Here is an 18864-nt window from a genome sequence, read left to right on the forward strand (position 1 = left end):
TGGTACTGGGGGTGGAACCCAGAGGTTTTCTACCTCCGGGCTATACTCCCAGACCTTTTTTTTTTTTTTTTTTTTTTTTGAAACAGGGTCTCACTAAGTTGCTGAGAGCCTCACTAAGTAGCTGAGGCTGGCTTCGAACCTGTGCGATCCTCCTGTCTCAGCCTCCCAAGCGGGGGGATTACAAGCGTGCGCCACCACGCCCGGCCTTCTGTACACTTTTTCTAAACTGGTGTTTTGTTCTCTCTAGGACCGGGTTTCAGTGATGAGACATGGGGTATGATGTAACCCGTTTCCAGGGGGATGTTGATGAAGATCTTATCTGCCCTATTTGCAGTGGAGTCTTGGAGGAGCCTGTACAGGTAAGTGGGTCTAAGGCAGGCTTGGTGGGGGATAAATAGCAGTGGAAGTAGTAAAAAATATTCAAGCTGGGCATGGTAGTGCATGCCTGTAATTCCTGTCATTGAGAGGCTGAGACAGAAGGATCACAGGTTCAAGGACAGACATAGCAACTCAGTGAGGGCCTGTTTAGAAATAAAGACTAAAAGCTGAGCGTGGTAGCGCACGCTTGTAATCCCAGCATTCCAGCATTCGGGAGGCTGAGACCTGGAGGATCGCGGTTCGCGGACAGCCTCAGCTACTTAGTGAGGCCCTCTGCAACTCAGTGAGACCCAGTTTCAAAATAAAGAATAAAAAATAGGGCAGGGGGTGTAGCCCGGAGGTCAAATGCCCCTGGGTTCCATCCCCAGACCCGCCAAAAAAAAAAAAAAAAAAAAAAGAAATAAAGACTAAAAATAGGGCCGTGAGTATAGCTCAGAGGTGGAATGCCCCTGGGTTCAATTCTCAGTAAAATGTGTGCACATACATGCATACACACACACACACACACACACACACACACACACACACGTCATGAGGAGTGGGACCCAAGGGGAAGTCACTGTGTTCTGTTGCTCCTCACTGCCTCTGATAGAGGTTTGGTAGGGGGGAAATACGGTGTATACAAGGAGAATAGGGCCTTCCAGAGTCTGTCTAGAGGTGGATGCCATAGATCCCTGGTTCAGATTTTTTACCAAGGTTGCTCTAAGGTTTTTCTGCTGCTAAATGGTCAGCTGCTTCTTTCTTTCTTTCTTTCTTTCTTTCTTTCTTTCTTTCTTTCCTTCCTTCCTTCCTTCCTTCCTTCCTTCTTTTCTTTTCTTTTCTTTTCTTTTCTTTTCTTTTCTTTTCTTTTCTTTTTTCTTTATTGGGAATGGAACCCAATGGCATTCTACCTCTGAGAAACACCCTTATTTCTATTTTTTTTTTTTTTTTTTTTTTTTGGTGGTACTGGGGGTGTAACCCAGAGGCTTTCTACCTCTGGGTTATGCTCCCAGACCTTTTTTATATTTTATTTGGAAACAGGGATTACAAGCGTGCGTCACCACGCCCGGCCCTATTTTTTATTTTGAAACAGGGTCTCACTGAGTTGCGAAGGGCCTCACTAAGTAGTAATGAGGCCGTCCTTGAACCACGACCCTCCTATTTCAGCCTTCCTAAATCTGGGATTACAAGCATGTTGTGCCACGAGGACGCCCGGTTTAGCTGTTTGTTTTTTCTTTCTTTCTTTTTTTTTTTTTGTGGTACTGGGAATTGAACCCAAGGCAGTCTACCTCTGAGCTACAGCCACAGCCCTATTACCCTATTTTTACTCTTTATTATGAAACAGTTTTATTAAATTGCAGAGGGCCTCACTAAGTAGCTGAGGTTGATCCCGAACCTGTAATCTGCTTGTCTCAGCCTCCCAAGTACTGGGATACTTGCCATGCCTGGCTATTTATTTTTTATTTTTATTTTTTGCGGGTCTGGGGATGGAACCCAGGTGCATTCCACCTCCAAGCTACACCCCATGCCCTGTTCTTTTTGTGTGTGTGTGTGTGGTACTGGGGTTCCTGGAAGCCCTTCTACCTCCGGGCTACACTCCCAGACCTATTTTATTTTTGGAAACAGGGTCTCTTAAGTCAGCGCGGCTGGCTTCAAACCTACGTGATCCTCCTGTCTCAGCCTCCCAAGTGCGGGGATTACAAGCGTGTGCCACCACACCCGGCTCTGGCTATTTTTTATTTTATCTATCTATCTATCATATCTATCTATATATCTATCTATCTATCTAAACTGTAGTACTGGGGATTAAACCCAGGGCATTCTACCACCAAGCTACATCCCCAGCCCCTCCCTCCCTTCCTTCCTTCTTTCCTTCCTCCTTCCTTCCTTTCTTTCTATGGTACTGGGGTTCCTGGAAACCCTTCTACCTCTGGGCTACACTCCCAGACCTATTTTTTTTTTTTGGTGGTACTGGGGGTGGAACTTAGAGGCTTTCTACCTCCAGGCTATATTCCCAGATCTTTTTCTATTTTATTTGGAAACAGGGTCTCACTAAGTTGCTGAGAGCCTCACTAAGTACCTGAGGCTGGCTTTGAACCTGTGTAATCCTCCTGTCTCCTGTCTCAGCCTCCCAAGCACAGGGATTATAAGCGTGCGCCACCACGCCTGGCCCAGACCTATTTTTATATTTTTATTTGGAAACAGGGTCTCAAGCTGGCTTCGAACCTGTGCGATCCTGTCTCTGCCTCCCAAACGCAGGGATTACAAGCGTGCACCACCACGCCCGGCTTTATTCTTTATTTTGAAACAGGGTCTCACTAAGTTGTGAGGGCCTAAGTAAGTAGCTGAGGTTGGTCATGAACCTGTGATCCTGTCTCATCCTCCCAAGTACTGGGATTACAAGCATGTGCCACCATGCCTGGCAATTATTTATTTATTTATTTATTTATTTATTTATTGGTACTGAGGATGGAACTCAGGGGCATTCTGTCTTTGAGATACACCCTCAGCTCTATTTTTTTCAATGTTTTTATTTTTTTAAATGGTCTCACTGAGTTGCAAAAGGCTTCGATAAGTAGCTGAGGCTGTCCGCGAGATCGATACTCCAGATTCTCTAGTCTCAGTCTCCTGAATGCTGGAATTACAAATATGCACCACCATGCCTAATTAAACTGATTTTTTTTTTCAATACTGGAAATAGAATCCAGGGGCATTCTACCTCCAAGCTACACCCCAGCCCTATATTTTATTCTTTATTTTGAAACAGAGTCTCACTGAGTTCCAAAGGGCCTCACTAAGTAGCTGTGGCTGTCCTTGAACCGCAATCCTCCTTCTCAGACTCCCAAATGCTGGGATTACAAACATGTGCCACCACACCTGGCTAAACTGATATTTTAATGTTGGAAATATTTATGAACTATTAATCTTTACCAAACATTTTGAAGCCAGGCATGGTGCTTGCACGCCTGTAATCCCAGTATTCGGGAGGCTGAGACCGGAGGATTGCAGTTCGCGGACTGCCTCAGCTACTTAGTGAGGTCCTTAGCAACTCAGTGAGACCCTGTTTCAAAATACAGAATAAAAAATAGGGCAAGGGGTGTAGCTCGGAGGTTGAATGCCCCTGGGTTCTATCCCCAGACCCCCAAAATAAAAAACATATGTATATATATACATATATGTGTATATGTATATATGAGCCAGGTGTGGTTGTGCATACTTGTAATCCCAGCATTCAGGAGGCTAAATCAGGAGAATCATGATTTACAGACAGCCTCAGCTACTTAGGTTCTCCACTACTTAGTGAGAACCTGTTTCAGAATAAAGAATAAAGCCGGGCGTGGTGGCGCACACTTGTAATCCCCATGCTTGGGAGGCTGAGACATGAGGATTGCATGGGTTCCAAGCCAGCCTCAGCTACTTAGTGAGGCTTTCAGCAATTTAGTAACTTAGTGAGACCCTGTTTCCAAATAAAATATAAAAAAGGTCTGGGAGTATAGCCTGGAGGTAGAAAGCCTCTGGGTTCCACCCCCAGTACCACCAAAAAAAAAATAAATAAAGCCAGGCATGGTGGTGCACGCTTGTAATCCCCATGCTTGGGAGGCGGAGACAGGAGGATTGCACAGGTTTGAAGCCAGCTGCGATAGCTTAAGAGACCCTGTTTCCAAATAAAAATATTAAAAAATAGGTCTGGGAGTGTAGCCCGGAGATAGAAGGGCTTCCAGGAACCCCAGTACCACCAAGAAAAAAAGATCTTTTAGCCGAGTGTGGTGGTGCATGCCTGTAGTCCCAGTACTTGGGAGGCTGAGACAGGAGGATGGCAGGTTGGCAGCCAGCCCCAGCTACTCAATCCACAGTGCTGCAAAAAAAAAAAAGATCTTTTTATTTTTATTACTTATTTGTTTATTTATAGTACTGAGGTTTGATCCAAAAGGTGCTCTATCACTGAGCTACACCCTGAGCCCTTTTTATTTATTTAATACTTTTTGTGTGTGTGTGCGCTGAAAAATGAAGCCAGGGTCATCTACCTCCGAGCTACACCCCCACCACATTTTTCTATCCTTTATTTTGAAATAGGGTCTCACCAAGTTGTGGAGGGCCTCACTAAGTAGCTGAGGCTGTTCTTGAACCCGAATCTTTCTGTCTCAGCCTCCCAAGTACTGGGATTACAAGCGTGTGCCACCACGCCTGGCTATTTAATACTTTTATTTGTGCATTATAGTTTCACATCATAATGTAAATCACATGATAGTGATATACGTGCACACAGCACTTGGTGGGCTTTCCTCAGCTCTCTCCCTGCTCCGCTCCATACAGGGTATTGAGAGAGATTGACACTGGTATTCTCATATATGTACTTAATGGAAATGATCTGTCATTGACCTTCCCAACCACCTGTTCCCCTAGACCACCTCCCTGGCTCCACTGAAGTTTCTCTTCTCTTATCTGAAGTCCTTCTACTGTCCTGATTACTCCCTGGCATCTGCATATTAGAGAAAACAGTCACTTTCTGTGACTCACTAATCTCACTCAACATAATGTTCTCTAGGTTCATCCATTTTCCTACAGATGACCTTATTTTATTCTTCTGGATTGCTCAATAGAATTCCATTGTATTTATATCCCATAATTTTGTAATCCATTCATCTGTTGATGGACAACTAGGGTGGTTCTATAATTTATCTGTTGTGAATTGTGTTGCTTTGAACATGGGTTATGCATATATTATTGTAATTCCCTGATTTCAGTCCCTTTGGATGGATACTCAGGAGTGGTAGAACTGGATGGTACTGTCTTTTGGGCAAGTTACTTGAGGAGAGGTAAGTGGTAGTGACAGTCTAAGTCAGAAGCTACCTATCCATCTCCGAGGATTTTATTTTCCTTTTTTTTTTTTTTTTTGTACTGGGGATGACCATAGGGATATTCTACCTCTGAATTATGAACTATACCCTCAATTCTTTTTATTTATTTACTTATTTAGGTACTAGGGATTGAACCCAGAGGCATCTACCTCCAAGATATACCTCTAGCTTGATTTTATTTCTTATTTGGAAATAGAGTCGCAGTAGGTTGCAGAAAGCCTCACTAAGTTGCAGAGGCTTTTTTTGAACCTCCAATCCTCCTGTCTAAGCCTCCTAAGTTTGGGGATTACAAACATGTGCCACCACACCTAGCTTAAATTTTGTCTTTTTTTTTCTTCTTTTTTTTTTTGCAGGTCTGGGGATGGAACACAGGGGCATTCGACCTCCGAACTACACCCCCTACCCTATTTTTTATTCTTTATTTTGAAACCGGGTCTCACTGAGTTGCAGAGGGCCTCACTAAGTAGCTGAGGCTGTCTGCAAACCGCGATCCTCTGGTCTCAGCCTCCCGAATGCTGGGATTACAAGCGTGCGCCACCACGCCCGGCTTTTAAATTTTGTCTTAAAGCGGGGGCTTGCTAGGTTGCTGAGAGTCTCACTAAGCTGCTGAGACTGGTCTCCCACTTTGGGTCCTACTCTGTCAGCTTCCTGAGTACTGGGATTACAGGCGTGCACTGCCACAGCCTGCTGGCTTACATTTTTAAGTGAGTGCTCTGACTGTTCATGCAGAATGGATTATAAAGGGGCAGCTAGTCATGCATGAGAGTGTACACCTCTAAGTCCCAGTACTAAGAAGGTTAAGATGTGAGAATTTTGAGTTTGAGACCAATCTGGGCAACATCCTGAAATCCTCATCTCAAATAAGAGCCTGGTGGCATATGCTTGTAAACCAAGTACTTGGAAGATTGAGGTAGGAAGATAGCAGGTTCATGGCTAGCCTCAGTAATTGAGCAGGGCCTTCTACAACTTAGTGATACCCTGTGTCTTGTTTTTTATTTATATATTTTTTTGTGGTTTTGGGGGTTGAACTCATGGGTATTCTACATCTGAGCTATACCTGTGGCTCTATTTTATTCTTTTATATATGACTTTATTATTCTGTGTGTGTGTGTGTATGTGTGTGTGTGTTAGTAGGGATTGAGTCCAGAGGCATTCTACCTTTGAGCTATACTCCAAGATCTATTTATTATTCTTCATTTTGAAACAAGGTCTCACTAAATTGTGGAGGACCTCACTTAGTTGCTGAGGTTTACAGTGAAGCAATCTTCCTGTCTCAGCATCCCAAATACTGAGTTTACAAGTGTGTGCCACCATACTCAGATTTTTTTTTTTTTTGTGGTACTGCAGGTGGAACCCAGGGGCCTTCTCTGGGCTGCACTCCCAGACCTATTTTATATTTTTATTTGGACACAGGGTATTAAGCCAGCATGGCTGGCTTCGAACTTGCGCAATCCTCCTATCTCCGCCTCCCAAGTGCGGAGATTACAAGCATGCACCACCACACCCGGCAATTCTTTATTTTTTATTTTATTTTATTTTATTTTTGTGGATTTGGGGATGGAACCCAGGGGCATTTGACCTCTGAGCTACACCCCCAGCCCTATTTTTTTATTCTTTATTTTGAAACAGGGTCTTACTAAGTTGCAGAGAGCCTCACTAAGTAGCTGAGGCTGTCTGCAAACCGCAATCCTCCAGTCTGAGCCTCCCAAATGCTGGGATTACAAGCATATGCCACGATGCCCGGGTATTTCTTAATTTTTAATTAATTTTTTGTAGTACTGGGGATGGAACCCAGGGGTCATTCTACCACCAAGCTACACTTCCAGTCCAATTTTTATTCTTTATTTTGAAACAAGATCTCACTGAGTTGCACAGGGCCTCACTAAGTGGCTGGAGGTTCACCATTGCTGGGATTGGCTTAGAACCTATGATCCTCCTGTCTCAGCCTCCCAAATGCTGGGATTACAAGTGTGAGCCACCACCCTGCTCTTGATTTGCTTTCTTGCACTGATCTTTTACCAGTAAATTTCTTTCCCCCTTCTCTCTACATCTGTGGTCTAAATCATCCTTCCATATCCATATCAGATTTTTTTTTTTTTTTCAGTACTGAGGTGGAACCCCAGGGGCATTCTACCTTGGAGCTACACCCCGTGCCCTATTTTTTTATTTTTGTTTATTTATTTTTATTTATTTGCGGGTCTGGGAATGGAATCCAGGGGTATTTGACCTCCAAGCTATACCCCCTGCCCTAATTTTTATTCTTATATTTTGAAACAGGGTCTCACTAAGTTGTGGAGGACCTCATTAAATAGCTGAGGCTGTCCGGGAACCTCAATCCTCCGGTCTTAGCCTCCCGAATGCTGGGATTACAAGTGTGCGCCGCCACGCCCGGCTCAGATCCATATTAGATTTTGTCCTCTCCATAAATGTCTATGATTGAACTGGCCTGGAAAGATCTCATCTTCCTCTAGACTTTTTTTTTTGGCAATTACTATGTATGTAATCCAGTTGGTAATTAATAATTGGCTGCCGCCGGGCGTGGTGGCGCACACTTGTAATCCCCGCGCTTGGGAGGCAGAGACAGGAGGATCGCGCAGGTTCGAAGCCAGCTGCGCGCACTGGCTTAAGAGACCCTGTTTCCAAATAAAAATGTAAAAATAGGTCTGGGAGTGTAGCCCAGAGGTAGCAGGGCTTCCAGGAACCCCAGTACCACCAAAAAATAAATAAATAAATAAATAATTGGCTGCCTTATGTCATCACTCCTATTGTCCTGGGATGTTATTTTTCTCTCTTATTGTTATATAACTCTTTGTTTGTCTTATTTCACATCTACGTGTACTTTTAAAATAATTTAATATTTATTTATTTATTTATTTATTTATTTATTTATATTTTGCAGTAATGGGGATTGAACCCAGGGGCATTCTACCTCCAAGCTGCATTCCTGGTACCCCCCTTTTTTTTTTTTTTTTTGCGGGTCTAGGGATGGAACCCAGGGGCATTTGACCTCCGGGCTACACCCCTGCCCTATTTTTTATTCTTTATTTTGAAACCGAGTCTCACTGAGTTGCAGAGGGTAACACTAAGTAGCTGAGGCTGTGAACCGCGATCCTCCGGTCTCAGCCTCTTGAATGCTGGGATTACAAGTGTGCGCCACCATGCCCGGCTTCCTGACCCTATTTTTTTATTCTTTGTTTTGAAACAGGATCTCACTAAGTTCTAGAGGGACTTAGTAAGTAGCTGAGGCTTGGCTTGGAACTGTGATTCTCCTATGTCAGCTTCCCAAGTATTGCTATTACAAGCGTGCTACACCTGGATTTTATTTTTATTTTTTTATTAGTGGAGACTGAACCCAGGGCTCTTCTACCCCTGAAGTAGATTTTTCAACCTTTTTTTTTTTCTTTCTTTCTTCCTTTTTTTTTTTTTTTTTTTTTTTGTGTGGTGTTGAGGATTGAACCCAGGGGCATTCTACCTCTGAGCTATACCCTCAGCCCAGTATTTTATTCTTTCTTTTGAAACAAGGCCTCACTGAGTACCTGAAGCTGGTTGTGAAAGCAGATCCTCCTGTCTTTGCCTCCCAAATGCTGAGATTACAAGTATGTGCCACTACTCCTGGCTCCCAACCTCATTATTTTTCTGTTTTTGTGTGGTACTGGGGGTGGAGCCCAGGGGCTTTTCATTTGGAAACAAGGTCTCACTAAGTTGCTGAGAGCCTAAGTAGCTGAGTCTGGCTTTGAACCTGTGCAATCCTCCTGTCTCAGCCTCCCAAGCACTGGGATTCCAAGTGTGTGCCACCGCACCCAGCTTCCCAACCTTATTTTACTGAATTAATGAGTGTCTTGCTAGGTTGCTGAGGTTAGTCTTGAACCTGTGATCTTCCTGTCTCAGCCACATAAATACTAGGATTATAGGTGGTAAGCTCTATTTATACTAGGATGATAGGTGTTAAGCTCCATTTATACTCTTTTTTTTTTTTTTTTTGGTAGTACCAAGGATTGAACCCAGGATATTCTATCTATGAGCTACACTCCCAGCCCTATTTTTTTAACTCTTTAATTTATTTGTGCTTAAATTCGTGTGTGTGTGTGTGTGTGTGTGTGTGTGTGTGTGTGTGTGTGTGTGTTAGTTACTAGGGATGGAGTTCAGGGGCTTCTACCTCTGGGCTAAATCCCTGACATATTTTTTATTTTATTTGGAAACAGAGTTTCCGTAAGTTGCTGAGAGCCTCAGTAAGAAGCTGAGGCTGGCTTTGAACCGGCGCAATCCTCCTGTCTCAGCCTCCCAAGTACTAGAATTACAAGCATGTGTCACCACGCCTGGGCTATTTATTTATGTATTTATTTATTTATTATTTTTGTGTGTGTGTATGTGGTAATGGGGGTGGAACCCAGGGGCTTTCTACCTCTGCGCTATACTCCCAGACCTATTCTATACTTTATTTGGAAACAGGGTCTCACTAAGTTCCTGAGAGCCTCACTAAGTAGCTGAGGCTGGCCTGGAACCTGTGATCCTCCTATCTTAGCCTTCCATTTTTGTTCTTGAGCACAAGAATATATATATATATATATATATATATATATATATATATATATATATACACATATTTATTTATTTATTTTTATTTATTTATTTTGTGTGTGTGTGTGTGTGTGTGTGGTACTGGAGTTCTTGGAAACCCTTCTACCTCTGTGCTACACTCCCAGACCCATTTTATATTTTTAAAATGGAAACAGGGTCTCTTAAGCCAGCAAGGCTGGCTTCGAACCTGCGTGATCCTCCTGTGTAACTCTCCCAAGCACGGGGATTATAAGCGTGCGCCACCATGCCCAGCTGCACAAGAAATACATCTTAAGCCTGGCCTCAAATGCCTTGCCCATAGTGCATCCTTAATTTGTTGTGACCCTCTGGACCTTGGATCCTAAAGCTGCTCAAGGCCTGACTCTTGTAGTTATCATATCCAGATTCTTTGCTCCTGCTGATTTCTTTGTTTCCCTTTTGTCCTGTCTTCCCCTCCAGGCGCCTCACTGCGAGCATGCTTTCTGCAACGCCTGTATCACCCAGTGGTTCTCTCAGCAGCAGACTTGTCCGGTGGACCGTAGCGTTGTGACGGTCGCCCACCTGCGTCCAGTACCTCGGATCATGCGTAACATGTTGTCAAAGCTGCAGATTGCCTGTGACAACGCTGTGTTTGGCTGTAGTGCTGTTGTCCGTCTTGACAACCTCATGTCTCACCTCAGCGACTGTGAGCATAACCCGAAGCGGCCGGTGACCTGTGAACAAGGCTGTGGGTGAGGTTCCTTCCATTCTGCGCCAAAGGATAAGAGCTTTCCCATTTGTATTCTTGCCGCTGCATGCCTTGCTCATTAGCTGAGAAGGTCTGTGCTTGGAGGCAAGGGCATTCGTCGCCTTGTGGGCTCCCTGCCCCCAAATCTCACTTTTTTATGCTTTTTATTTTGGGTACTAGGGATTGAACCCATGGGTATTTTACCTCTGAGCTACACCCCAGCCCTTTTTAATATTTATCTTGAAACAGGGTCTCACTAAGTTGCTGAGAGCCTTGCTAAGTTGCCAAGACTCCTGGGACCTGCAGTCGATCCTCCTGTCTCAGTCTCTCCAAGTCCTGGGATTATAGGCATGCGCCATTGTGCCTGCTTGTTCTTGCTTTAAGACAAGATGGAGAACAGCAATTCAGTGTGTGTGATAGCACCAAAGACTGATTTACCTTTTTTTCCCTTTCAGCTTAGTACTACTTACTCGTTGTCAGGCTGATTGCTCTCATTTCCAGCCTTCTCATATTTCCTCTTGCCCTATTTTTTCTTTTTCTTTTAGGTGTAAAGTATTGCTGGGGCAGTGAATCTAGAGTTCTTTAGATTGAATAAGTACACAGGTAGAATCTGCTGCGGGAAAGAGAGCCCTGAGGTGGATTAAGCACTGTATCTTTTTTTGTCCTGGCCTACACCTTTCCTTCTCTATGCTCATTTCTAATACAGTTAGTCTGGCAGAACACATAGCAATCTCCCTTTCTGTTTAGGAGGGTCATACTGAGTAGGACTGGCTCTCAAAGGCATGAGTGGATAATCCCCCCTCCCCCAGGTCTGAGGATGGAACCCAGAGGCATTTGACCTCCAAGCTACACCCGTGCCCAATTTTTTTTTATTTTTTATTATTCTTTATTTTGAAACAGAGTCTCACTGAGTTGCAGAGGGCCTCACTAAGTAGCTGAGGCTGTCCGTGAACCGTGATCCTCCGGTCTCAGCCTCCCAAATGCTGGGATTACAAGCACATGCCACCATGCACGGCTATGAGTGGATAATTTAAGAAAAAAAGTGAGAGAAGACAGGCGTGGTGGCACACACTTGTAATCCCAGTACTTGGGAGGCTGAGACAGGAGGATTTCAGGTTCAAAGCCAGCCTTGGCAATGTTAGCAAGGCTCTCATAAACCTAGTGAGACCCTGTTTCCCAATAAAGAAATAAATCAGGCTGGGGGCATAGCTTGGAGGTAGAATGCCTCTGGGTTCAATCCCCAGTACCATAAAAAAAAGCGAGAGAAAGAAAGAAAAAAAAAAGAAGAAAAATCCCTCACAATACTATATGTTGAAAGGTAAGAGTTGTACAGAGAAAGTAGACAGAAGGTTGGATGAAGAAATGGGAGTAAACAAGAGGAAGGCCTTAAATGAATGTTAGAAATTTGGGTTAGAGCCAGGCGTGGTGGCGTGTGCTTGTAATCCCCACGCTTGGGAGGCTGAGACGGGAGGATCATACAGGTTCAAAGTCAGCCTCAGCTACTTAGTATGGCTCTCAGCAACTTAGTGAGACCCTGTTTCCAAAATAAAGTATAAAATAGGTCTGGGAGTATATATCCTGGAGGTAGAAAAGCCCCTGGGTTCTACCCCCATTTTCACCCTAAAAAAAAAGAAATTTGGGTTGGGAAGCTGGGCATAGTGGCGCATGCTTGTAATCCTAGTACTTAGGAGGCTGAGACAGGAGGATTGCAGGTTTGCAGCCAGTTTCAACTACTTAGGACATTCTGCAATTTAATGAGACCCTGTTTCAAAATATAAAATAGGGCTAGGGGTGTACCTTGGGAGTAGAATGCCCCTGGGTTCAATCCTCAGTACTGAAAAAAAATAAATTGGGTATGAGCAAGTCCACTTAGCAATTTTGTGCCACAGACTAGGCTGTTTGCCCACAGGTCCCATTGAATGGCCCTGTTTTGCTCTTTTCTTTCTCTGAACTGCAGCCTGGAGATGCCCAAAGATGAGCTGCCAACCCACAACTGCATTAAACACCTGCGCTCCGTGGTCCAGCAGCAGCAGACACGCATCGCAGAGCTGGAGAAGACGTCAGCTGAACACAAACACCAGCTGGCAGAGCAGGTAGAGTCCAGAGAACACGTCCCTAAAGCAAGTAACTGCATGCTCATGGCGACAAGACACTCCGTGAGCACAAACCTAAGGTGGTGCTTGCAGGCCTGGGTGAGAAGGTACTCTGCCTATGGCTTAGAATGAAATCAAATCGGAGTTCTCCTCACTTTGCTTTATCTGATTAATTCTCTTTGAAGGTACTTTGTTAAGTACTGGGGAGACAGCTGGCAATGAGGTAGTCCTAGCCCTCTCTTCCTGAAGAAGCTTGTGTTGTGTTCCTCAGATCTCTCAGTTGCCCTGGTTATCAGATAAAGTCTTCTTTTATCTGCTGTCTGCCTTAACTGTCATCTCTGGTTCTCCTTCCCTCTTACAGAAGCGAGATATCCAGCTGCTAAAGGCATATATGCGTGCGATCCGCAGTGTCAACCCTAACCTTCAGAACCTGGAAGAGACGATTGAGTACAATGAAATCCTAGAGTGAGTGTCACTTGGGACATGGATTTGCTTCATGTCCTGGCACCAAGTCCCGAAAGGAGGATGATCAGGGGAATGGCAGAGGAAGGGACTAAGACAGCTGGGCCAAGGCTGCTGGTTCTCAAATACTGGGGTGAAGCTGGGAGTGGTGGTGCATGCTTGTAATCCCAGCATTTGGGAGGCTGAGACAGGAGGATTGCAGGTTCGCAGACAGCCTCAGCTGTTTAGTGAGGCCCTGTGCAACTCAGTGAGACCCTGTTTCAAAATAAAGAATAAAAAACAAAAGCCGAGCGTGGTGGCGCACGCTTGTAATCCCAGCATCTGGGAGGCTGAGACAGGAGGATTGTGGTTCTCAGGCAGCCTCAGCTACTTAGTGAGGCCCTTTGCAACTCAGTGAGACCCTGTTTCAAAATAAAGAATAAAGAAAAGAAATAGGGCCGGGAGTGTAGCTCAGATGTAGAATGCCCCTGGGTTCAATCCCCAGCACTACCAAAAAAACAAATGTGTGTGTGTGTGTGTGTGTGTGTGTGTGTGTGTGTGTGTGTGTGTGTGTGTGAAGGACATGGGCAGTGGAAAAGAGGATAACCCTCAGCTCCAGTATGGGATCTCTTATTCATTTGGGTGGAAGGGAAGCCTGTACAGGACACAGTTTATCCAGAATTAGGTCAGCACTACCATGTACAAAGGCTTGTGTTAAACACTGTGGAGTAGCTGGGCATGGTGGCATACACCTTGTAATCCCAGTACTTGGGAGGCTGAGACAGAAGGATCACAGGTATGTGGCCAGCCTCAGTAACTTAATGAGGCTGTCAGCAATTTAGTGCAAGACCTTGTTTCAAAATAAATAATAAAAAGGGCTGGGGGTAATCTCAGAGGTGGAATACCCCTGGGTTCAATCCCCAGTACAATAAATAAAGGCTGTGGGGTGCTAGGAGAGCCAAAAAGAAATAGAAGATATCATCCCTGTATTCAGGTAGCTTACAACCTACAGAAGAGGAGGCAGAGTACAAGTCCAGGAAAGTGATCTAAAATGCAGCAAAATCAACCGAAGTCTAAGATCCCTTTCAGTTCTGGAGTCCTGTATAGTTCATAGACTAAATGTAAGTGTGAATCAATATATTTAGGGCAAAGAGTGCTGAGTGGGACACAAGTAGAGAGTGTGTTTGCTTCTTAGAATAAACATTTGTTAGCCGGGCGTGGTGGCGCACGCTTGTAATCCCCGCGCTTGGGAGGTGAACATTTGTTGAGCACTTCCATTGTGCCAGGCAACGTGCAAGCCTGGAAATTTCAAAGAAAACTAACAGGGGCAGAGTGTGGACTTGTGGAACTGGTGAGTAACTGGTGGTGACTTGGATGGGATAACCTAGAGAAAGATGTGGGATTTCTGAGCCAATGCTGGAAGGAAAGAAGGAAGAATAGCGTCAAACTGGTTGTAGAGTGGGTGGTCATTCCTCTTGGGAGAAAAGGCCAAAACAGAGAAAGAGAATGAGCTAGAATGACCGCCTCCAACCCCTTCCACACAGGTGGGTGAACTCCCTGCAACCGGCAAGAGTGACCCGCTGGGGAGGGATGATCTCGACCCCAGATGCTGTGCTCCAGGCTGTAATCAAGCGCTCCCTGGTGGAGAGTGGCTGTCCTGCCTCTATTGTCAACGAGCTGATTGAGAATGCCCACGAACGTAGCTGGCCTCAGGGCCTGGCCACACTAGAGACAAGACAGATGAATCGCCGCTACTATGAGAACTACGTGGCCAAGCGCATCCCTGGCAAGCAGGCTGTTGTCGTCATGGCCTGTGAGAACCAGCACATGGGTGATGACATGGTGCAGGAGCCGGGGCTTGTCATGATCTTTGCGCATGGTGTGGAGGAGATATAGGAGAGTTCGACTGGCTATCAGGAAGAGATGGAAATCAGAAAACCCCATCACTCCAGCAGTGGGCCCCGAGTCCTCCCCACTGTCCTTAATGCCGCGGCTTACACTCGAGCCACGCATCTCCCTGCTCTTCTGGCACTGAAGGGCCCTGGGCTCTTTGTTCAGCCTTTCAGGAGAGAAACCCAGATTTCTGCCTTTTACCTACTTCTTCCCCCCAAATGTCTGTAAATTCTGTCTAGGTGGGAAAGTCCTCACCTCTATTATCCTGCCTAGGGTCCATGGTTCCAGATATTTTCAGAAAGCACAAAGAGATTTTTTTTTTCCCCCTAGAGGATTAGGGTGGAATGAGGCATCCCTGATCATCCCTCTCCCTCAAACCAGGGAATTCGAGCAGGCAGGCCTGTTAACTCTGAGCAGCATTTACAGGGCAGCTGAGGAGCAGACGTCCAGAGAAATGGTGAGGGGGACCAAAACCCTACGAGTAAACAGTGATGCCAGTAATCAGCCATCAGCGACAGCCCTTAGGGGAGACCGGCCCTCTGTGCCAAGCACATCCCTGTTCAGCCCACCTTAAAGGTGCGGACTCCTGCTGGCTCTGCTGGTGCACAGGTTGGGATGCTGAAAATTTCCAGATGAGCTCTTTTTTCCACTTTCTCATAATTAGGGAATGGCAGGGTTAGGGGTAGGGGCTAGACTGTTGGGGGCTCATATGCTCAGCAAAAAGCTGCTCTCTAGCTTTTGCTGGAAGAGGGCAGGCTGCCTCTGGTGCATGGCATGCCAGCAATGGTCCATAGACCTCTCTCCAGCCCTGTGATTGTAGTCAGTTCTTTTGATAATTTCTCTTCACTGTTGTTTGTTTATATTTCACAAACCCCATCTGTTCCTTTTTTTTTTTTTTTTTTAGAATGGTCTGGTTATGGCTAGCCTACTTTCTAGCCCAGCCACATTGTTGGCAATTTAATTTATTTACTTTTTTTTTAAAGAAAGGAAAAAAGAAAAAAAAATCAACAAAACTTAAGACTTTTCTTTTGTTGTTCCTATTGTGGGGATTCTGGACAGGGTGGGACAGGGATGGGGTCTTGTTTTATATTTTTCCTTTTCAGCACAACCTTTGACTTTAATATAGGAAGAGCCAAGGGAGTCCTTGGCTGAATGTAGACCTGCTCCAACCCTCAGCCCCATCTGAAATGAGGAGCTTCCTCTGTTCTCACGATGGATGTGATAGCTGATATTGATGCCTGTGTTCTTTGAAGAAATTTGCTTCTAGCCCTTCAAGGTCTCATTATAAAGCCCTAGATTTAGAGTATGAGTTTTAACGGTATCCCCCCACCCCAAGTTTTCTTGGAGCTATATAGCTGAGTTCTGAACTTCACCAGACATATGGGATAAGAATTATATCTTTAGCCGGGCGTGGTGGCGCATGCTTGTAATCCCCGCGCTTGGGAGGCTGAGACAGGAGGATTGCGCAGGTTCAAAGCCAGCCGCAGCTGGCTTAAGAGACCCTGTTTCCAAATAAAATATAAAATAGGTCTGGGAGTGTAGCTCGGAGGTAGAAGGCCCCTGGGTTCCATCCCCAGTACCACCACCAAAAAAAAAAATTATATCTTTGTCTTTTAAGAAGAGGCTGTAAGCACGCACACTTGTAATCCCTGCGCTTGGGAGGCTGAAATAGGAGGATTGCACAAATTCGAAGCCAGCCTTAGCTACTTAGTGAGGTTCTCAGCAACTTAGTGAGACCCTGTTTCCAAATAAAATATAAAAATAGGTCTGGGAGTACAGTCCAGAGGTAGAAAGCCTCTGGCTTCCACCCCCAGTACCACCAAAAAAAAAAAAAAGGCTGTGCTTTGCCTCACCCAAGTACTTCAGCTCCATTTCAGGGTACCTGGGGCATTTGATCCCTATTATAACTGGCAGAATAAGCAAAGGGGAGGATGGTAGGTATGATTATTTTAATATGAACCTGGTAATGCGATCAGAGGAAGATTGAAGGACTCCTTCACTGTATAATGGCCTCTCTTTTTGGAGTTTCTGCAGGCCAGCTTGTTACTGGTCATGGCTCCATCGGGACTGGGGTGGAGGGATACAGCTCGAGGGGGTAGTGAATAGTCATGTGTTCCAGCTCCAGGACATTGTGCTCAGGAATTTGAAAACGCTGCTATACTGGTTATGTTTCTTCCCCCCATTTGCTCCTTTCTGCCTTACCAAGGCCCATATCTCTTGTCCTTGCCCTCCGATGGAGCCCGGAAGCTCGGCTGAGGCTTCCTTACCCTTCGCACTGGTGTCTGCAGGTTGCGGGTTGTGTTACGTGTGCTGTTCCATGGTGTTGACTGCACTAATAAACCTTTCACTCAGCTCTCGGTTCTTACCTCACCACCCCCCTCTAGTGAAGGTTTCTCCTGCTTTGGCCTTTCTTCTGTTTTAACTCCCCTCGTCCTTGCTTTGTTACCTGCCCTTTCTTGATTTGACCTGTTTTAAGAGAGTTGGGAGCACTGTGCGTTCCACACTGCTTTGCCTTGTGTGCCCGCCCGCATCCTTCCCTCACGCCTTAACCCTGGATCCTTGTCTTCTCTATATGCTTTTGGGTTTGGGGAATGTTTTCTGTAGAAGATACGCACGTACCATTTTCCCTTGTCCCATAAGCACCTCTGCTCTGGAATCTGGAATTCCATCACAATCAGGGAAGCCTCCATTCCCTAGTGTCTCCTAACCAAGAAAGGAAACCCGAGGAAGGGAACCTGAAACCACTGTACTGCTGTGCTGGTCAAAACGGAGGAAGCTTTTCCCTCGCCATTTGCTGTCCCCACCTTCTCCCTCATAAGGAACTCCCCGCCTCAAAACTGTATATTAAGTTTATTATTTATCCTGCCTAATGTAAATCTAGCAGTACCCAAGACATTCTGGTGAGTTGGGGGAAAGGTATTCCTGTGCCCACTGGTCTGTGTATTCATATACACAAGGTTTGACTGGAACATGATGGGAGCCGGCGCTGTCACACACTCCTGTAATCCTAGTACTTGGGAGTCTAATACAGGAGGATTACAGGCTTGAGGACAGCCTCAGCAAGGAGTCAGACTTTCATCCTAGACAGACACTGTTTCAAAATTAAAAAGTCAGCCAGGCATAGTGGCACAGACTTGTAATTTCAGTACTTGGGAGGCTGAGACAGGATCAGAGGTTTGAGGTGATTCTCAGCAACTTGTGAGACTCTCCGCAATTTAGTGAGACCTTATTTCAAAATAAGGAATAAAATAGGGCTGGGGTTGTAGCTTGGAAGTAGAATGCCCCTGGGTTCAGTCTCCAGTACCACACAAACACAATCAAAAATAAGTGCAGGGGTGTAGCTCAGAGGTAAAATGCCCTTTGGGTTCACTCCCCAGCGCTACACACACCAGTGCTGGAGCCCAGCCCTGCCCTTTTGTTACAGAATGTGTAGCTGCTTTTGCGTTGTAACAGCTGAGCTGAGTAGTTGCCACAAAGCCTAAAATAGTTGATCCTTTATAGAAAAAGTTGGTTATAACTTTCAAGGTTAGGGCACTTAAGGGGAGGGGAAATAGAGAGGATTGATTATTTTGGTATTGGGGATTGAACCCAGGGGTATTCTGTCTCTGAACTACTTACCAGGCCTTTTTTTTTTTTTTTCCAGTACTGGGGATTGAACTCCAGGGACATTCTACCTCTGAGCTACACACCCAGCCCTATTTTTTATTCTTTATTTTGAAACAGAGCCTCACTAAGTAAGTTGCAGAGGACATCACTAAATAGCTGAGGCTAGCCGTGAACCTGCAATCCTGTCTCAGCCTCCAAAATACTGGGATTACAAGTGTGCACTACCACACCCAGCTTTCCCAGACCTATTTTATTTTTTTATTTTTGTTTATTGTGGTACTGGGGATTGAATTCAGGGCATTCACCACCAACCGACACCCCCAGCCCTATT

At 45.2% G+C, this 18864-nt stretch overlaps 1 protein-coding gene across 1 annotated transcript; it reads left to right on the top strand.

Moving 5' to 3' along the window:
- Nucleotides 1-269: 269 nt before the first annotated feature.
- Nucleotides 270-14930, top strand: RNF41 (ring finger protein 41; the record flags this gene model as incomplete). Its single annotated transcript, XM_080706470.1, has 5 exons — nucleotides 270-359; nucleotides 10233-10504; nucleotides 12458-12593; nucleotides 12955-13058; nucleotides 14579-14930. The coding sequence occupies 5 exons, from the start codon at nucleotides 270-272 to the stop codon at nucleotides 14928-14930; spliced, it is 954 nt and encodes a 317-aa protein (XP_080562596.1).
- Between the last annotated feature and the right edge of the window lie 3934 nt (nucleotides 14931-18864).

Source organism: Muscardinus avellanarius (genome assembly GCF_963383645.1).
Source record: "Muscardinus avellanarius genome assembly, chromosome: 11".
NCBI lineage: Eukaryota > Metazoa > Chordata > Mammalia > Rodentia > Gliridae > Muscardinus > Muscardinus avellanarius.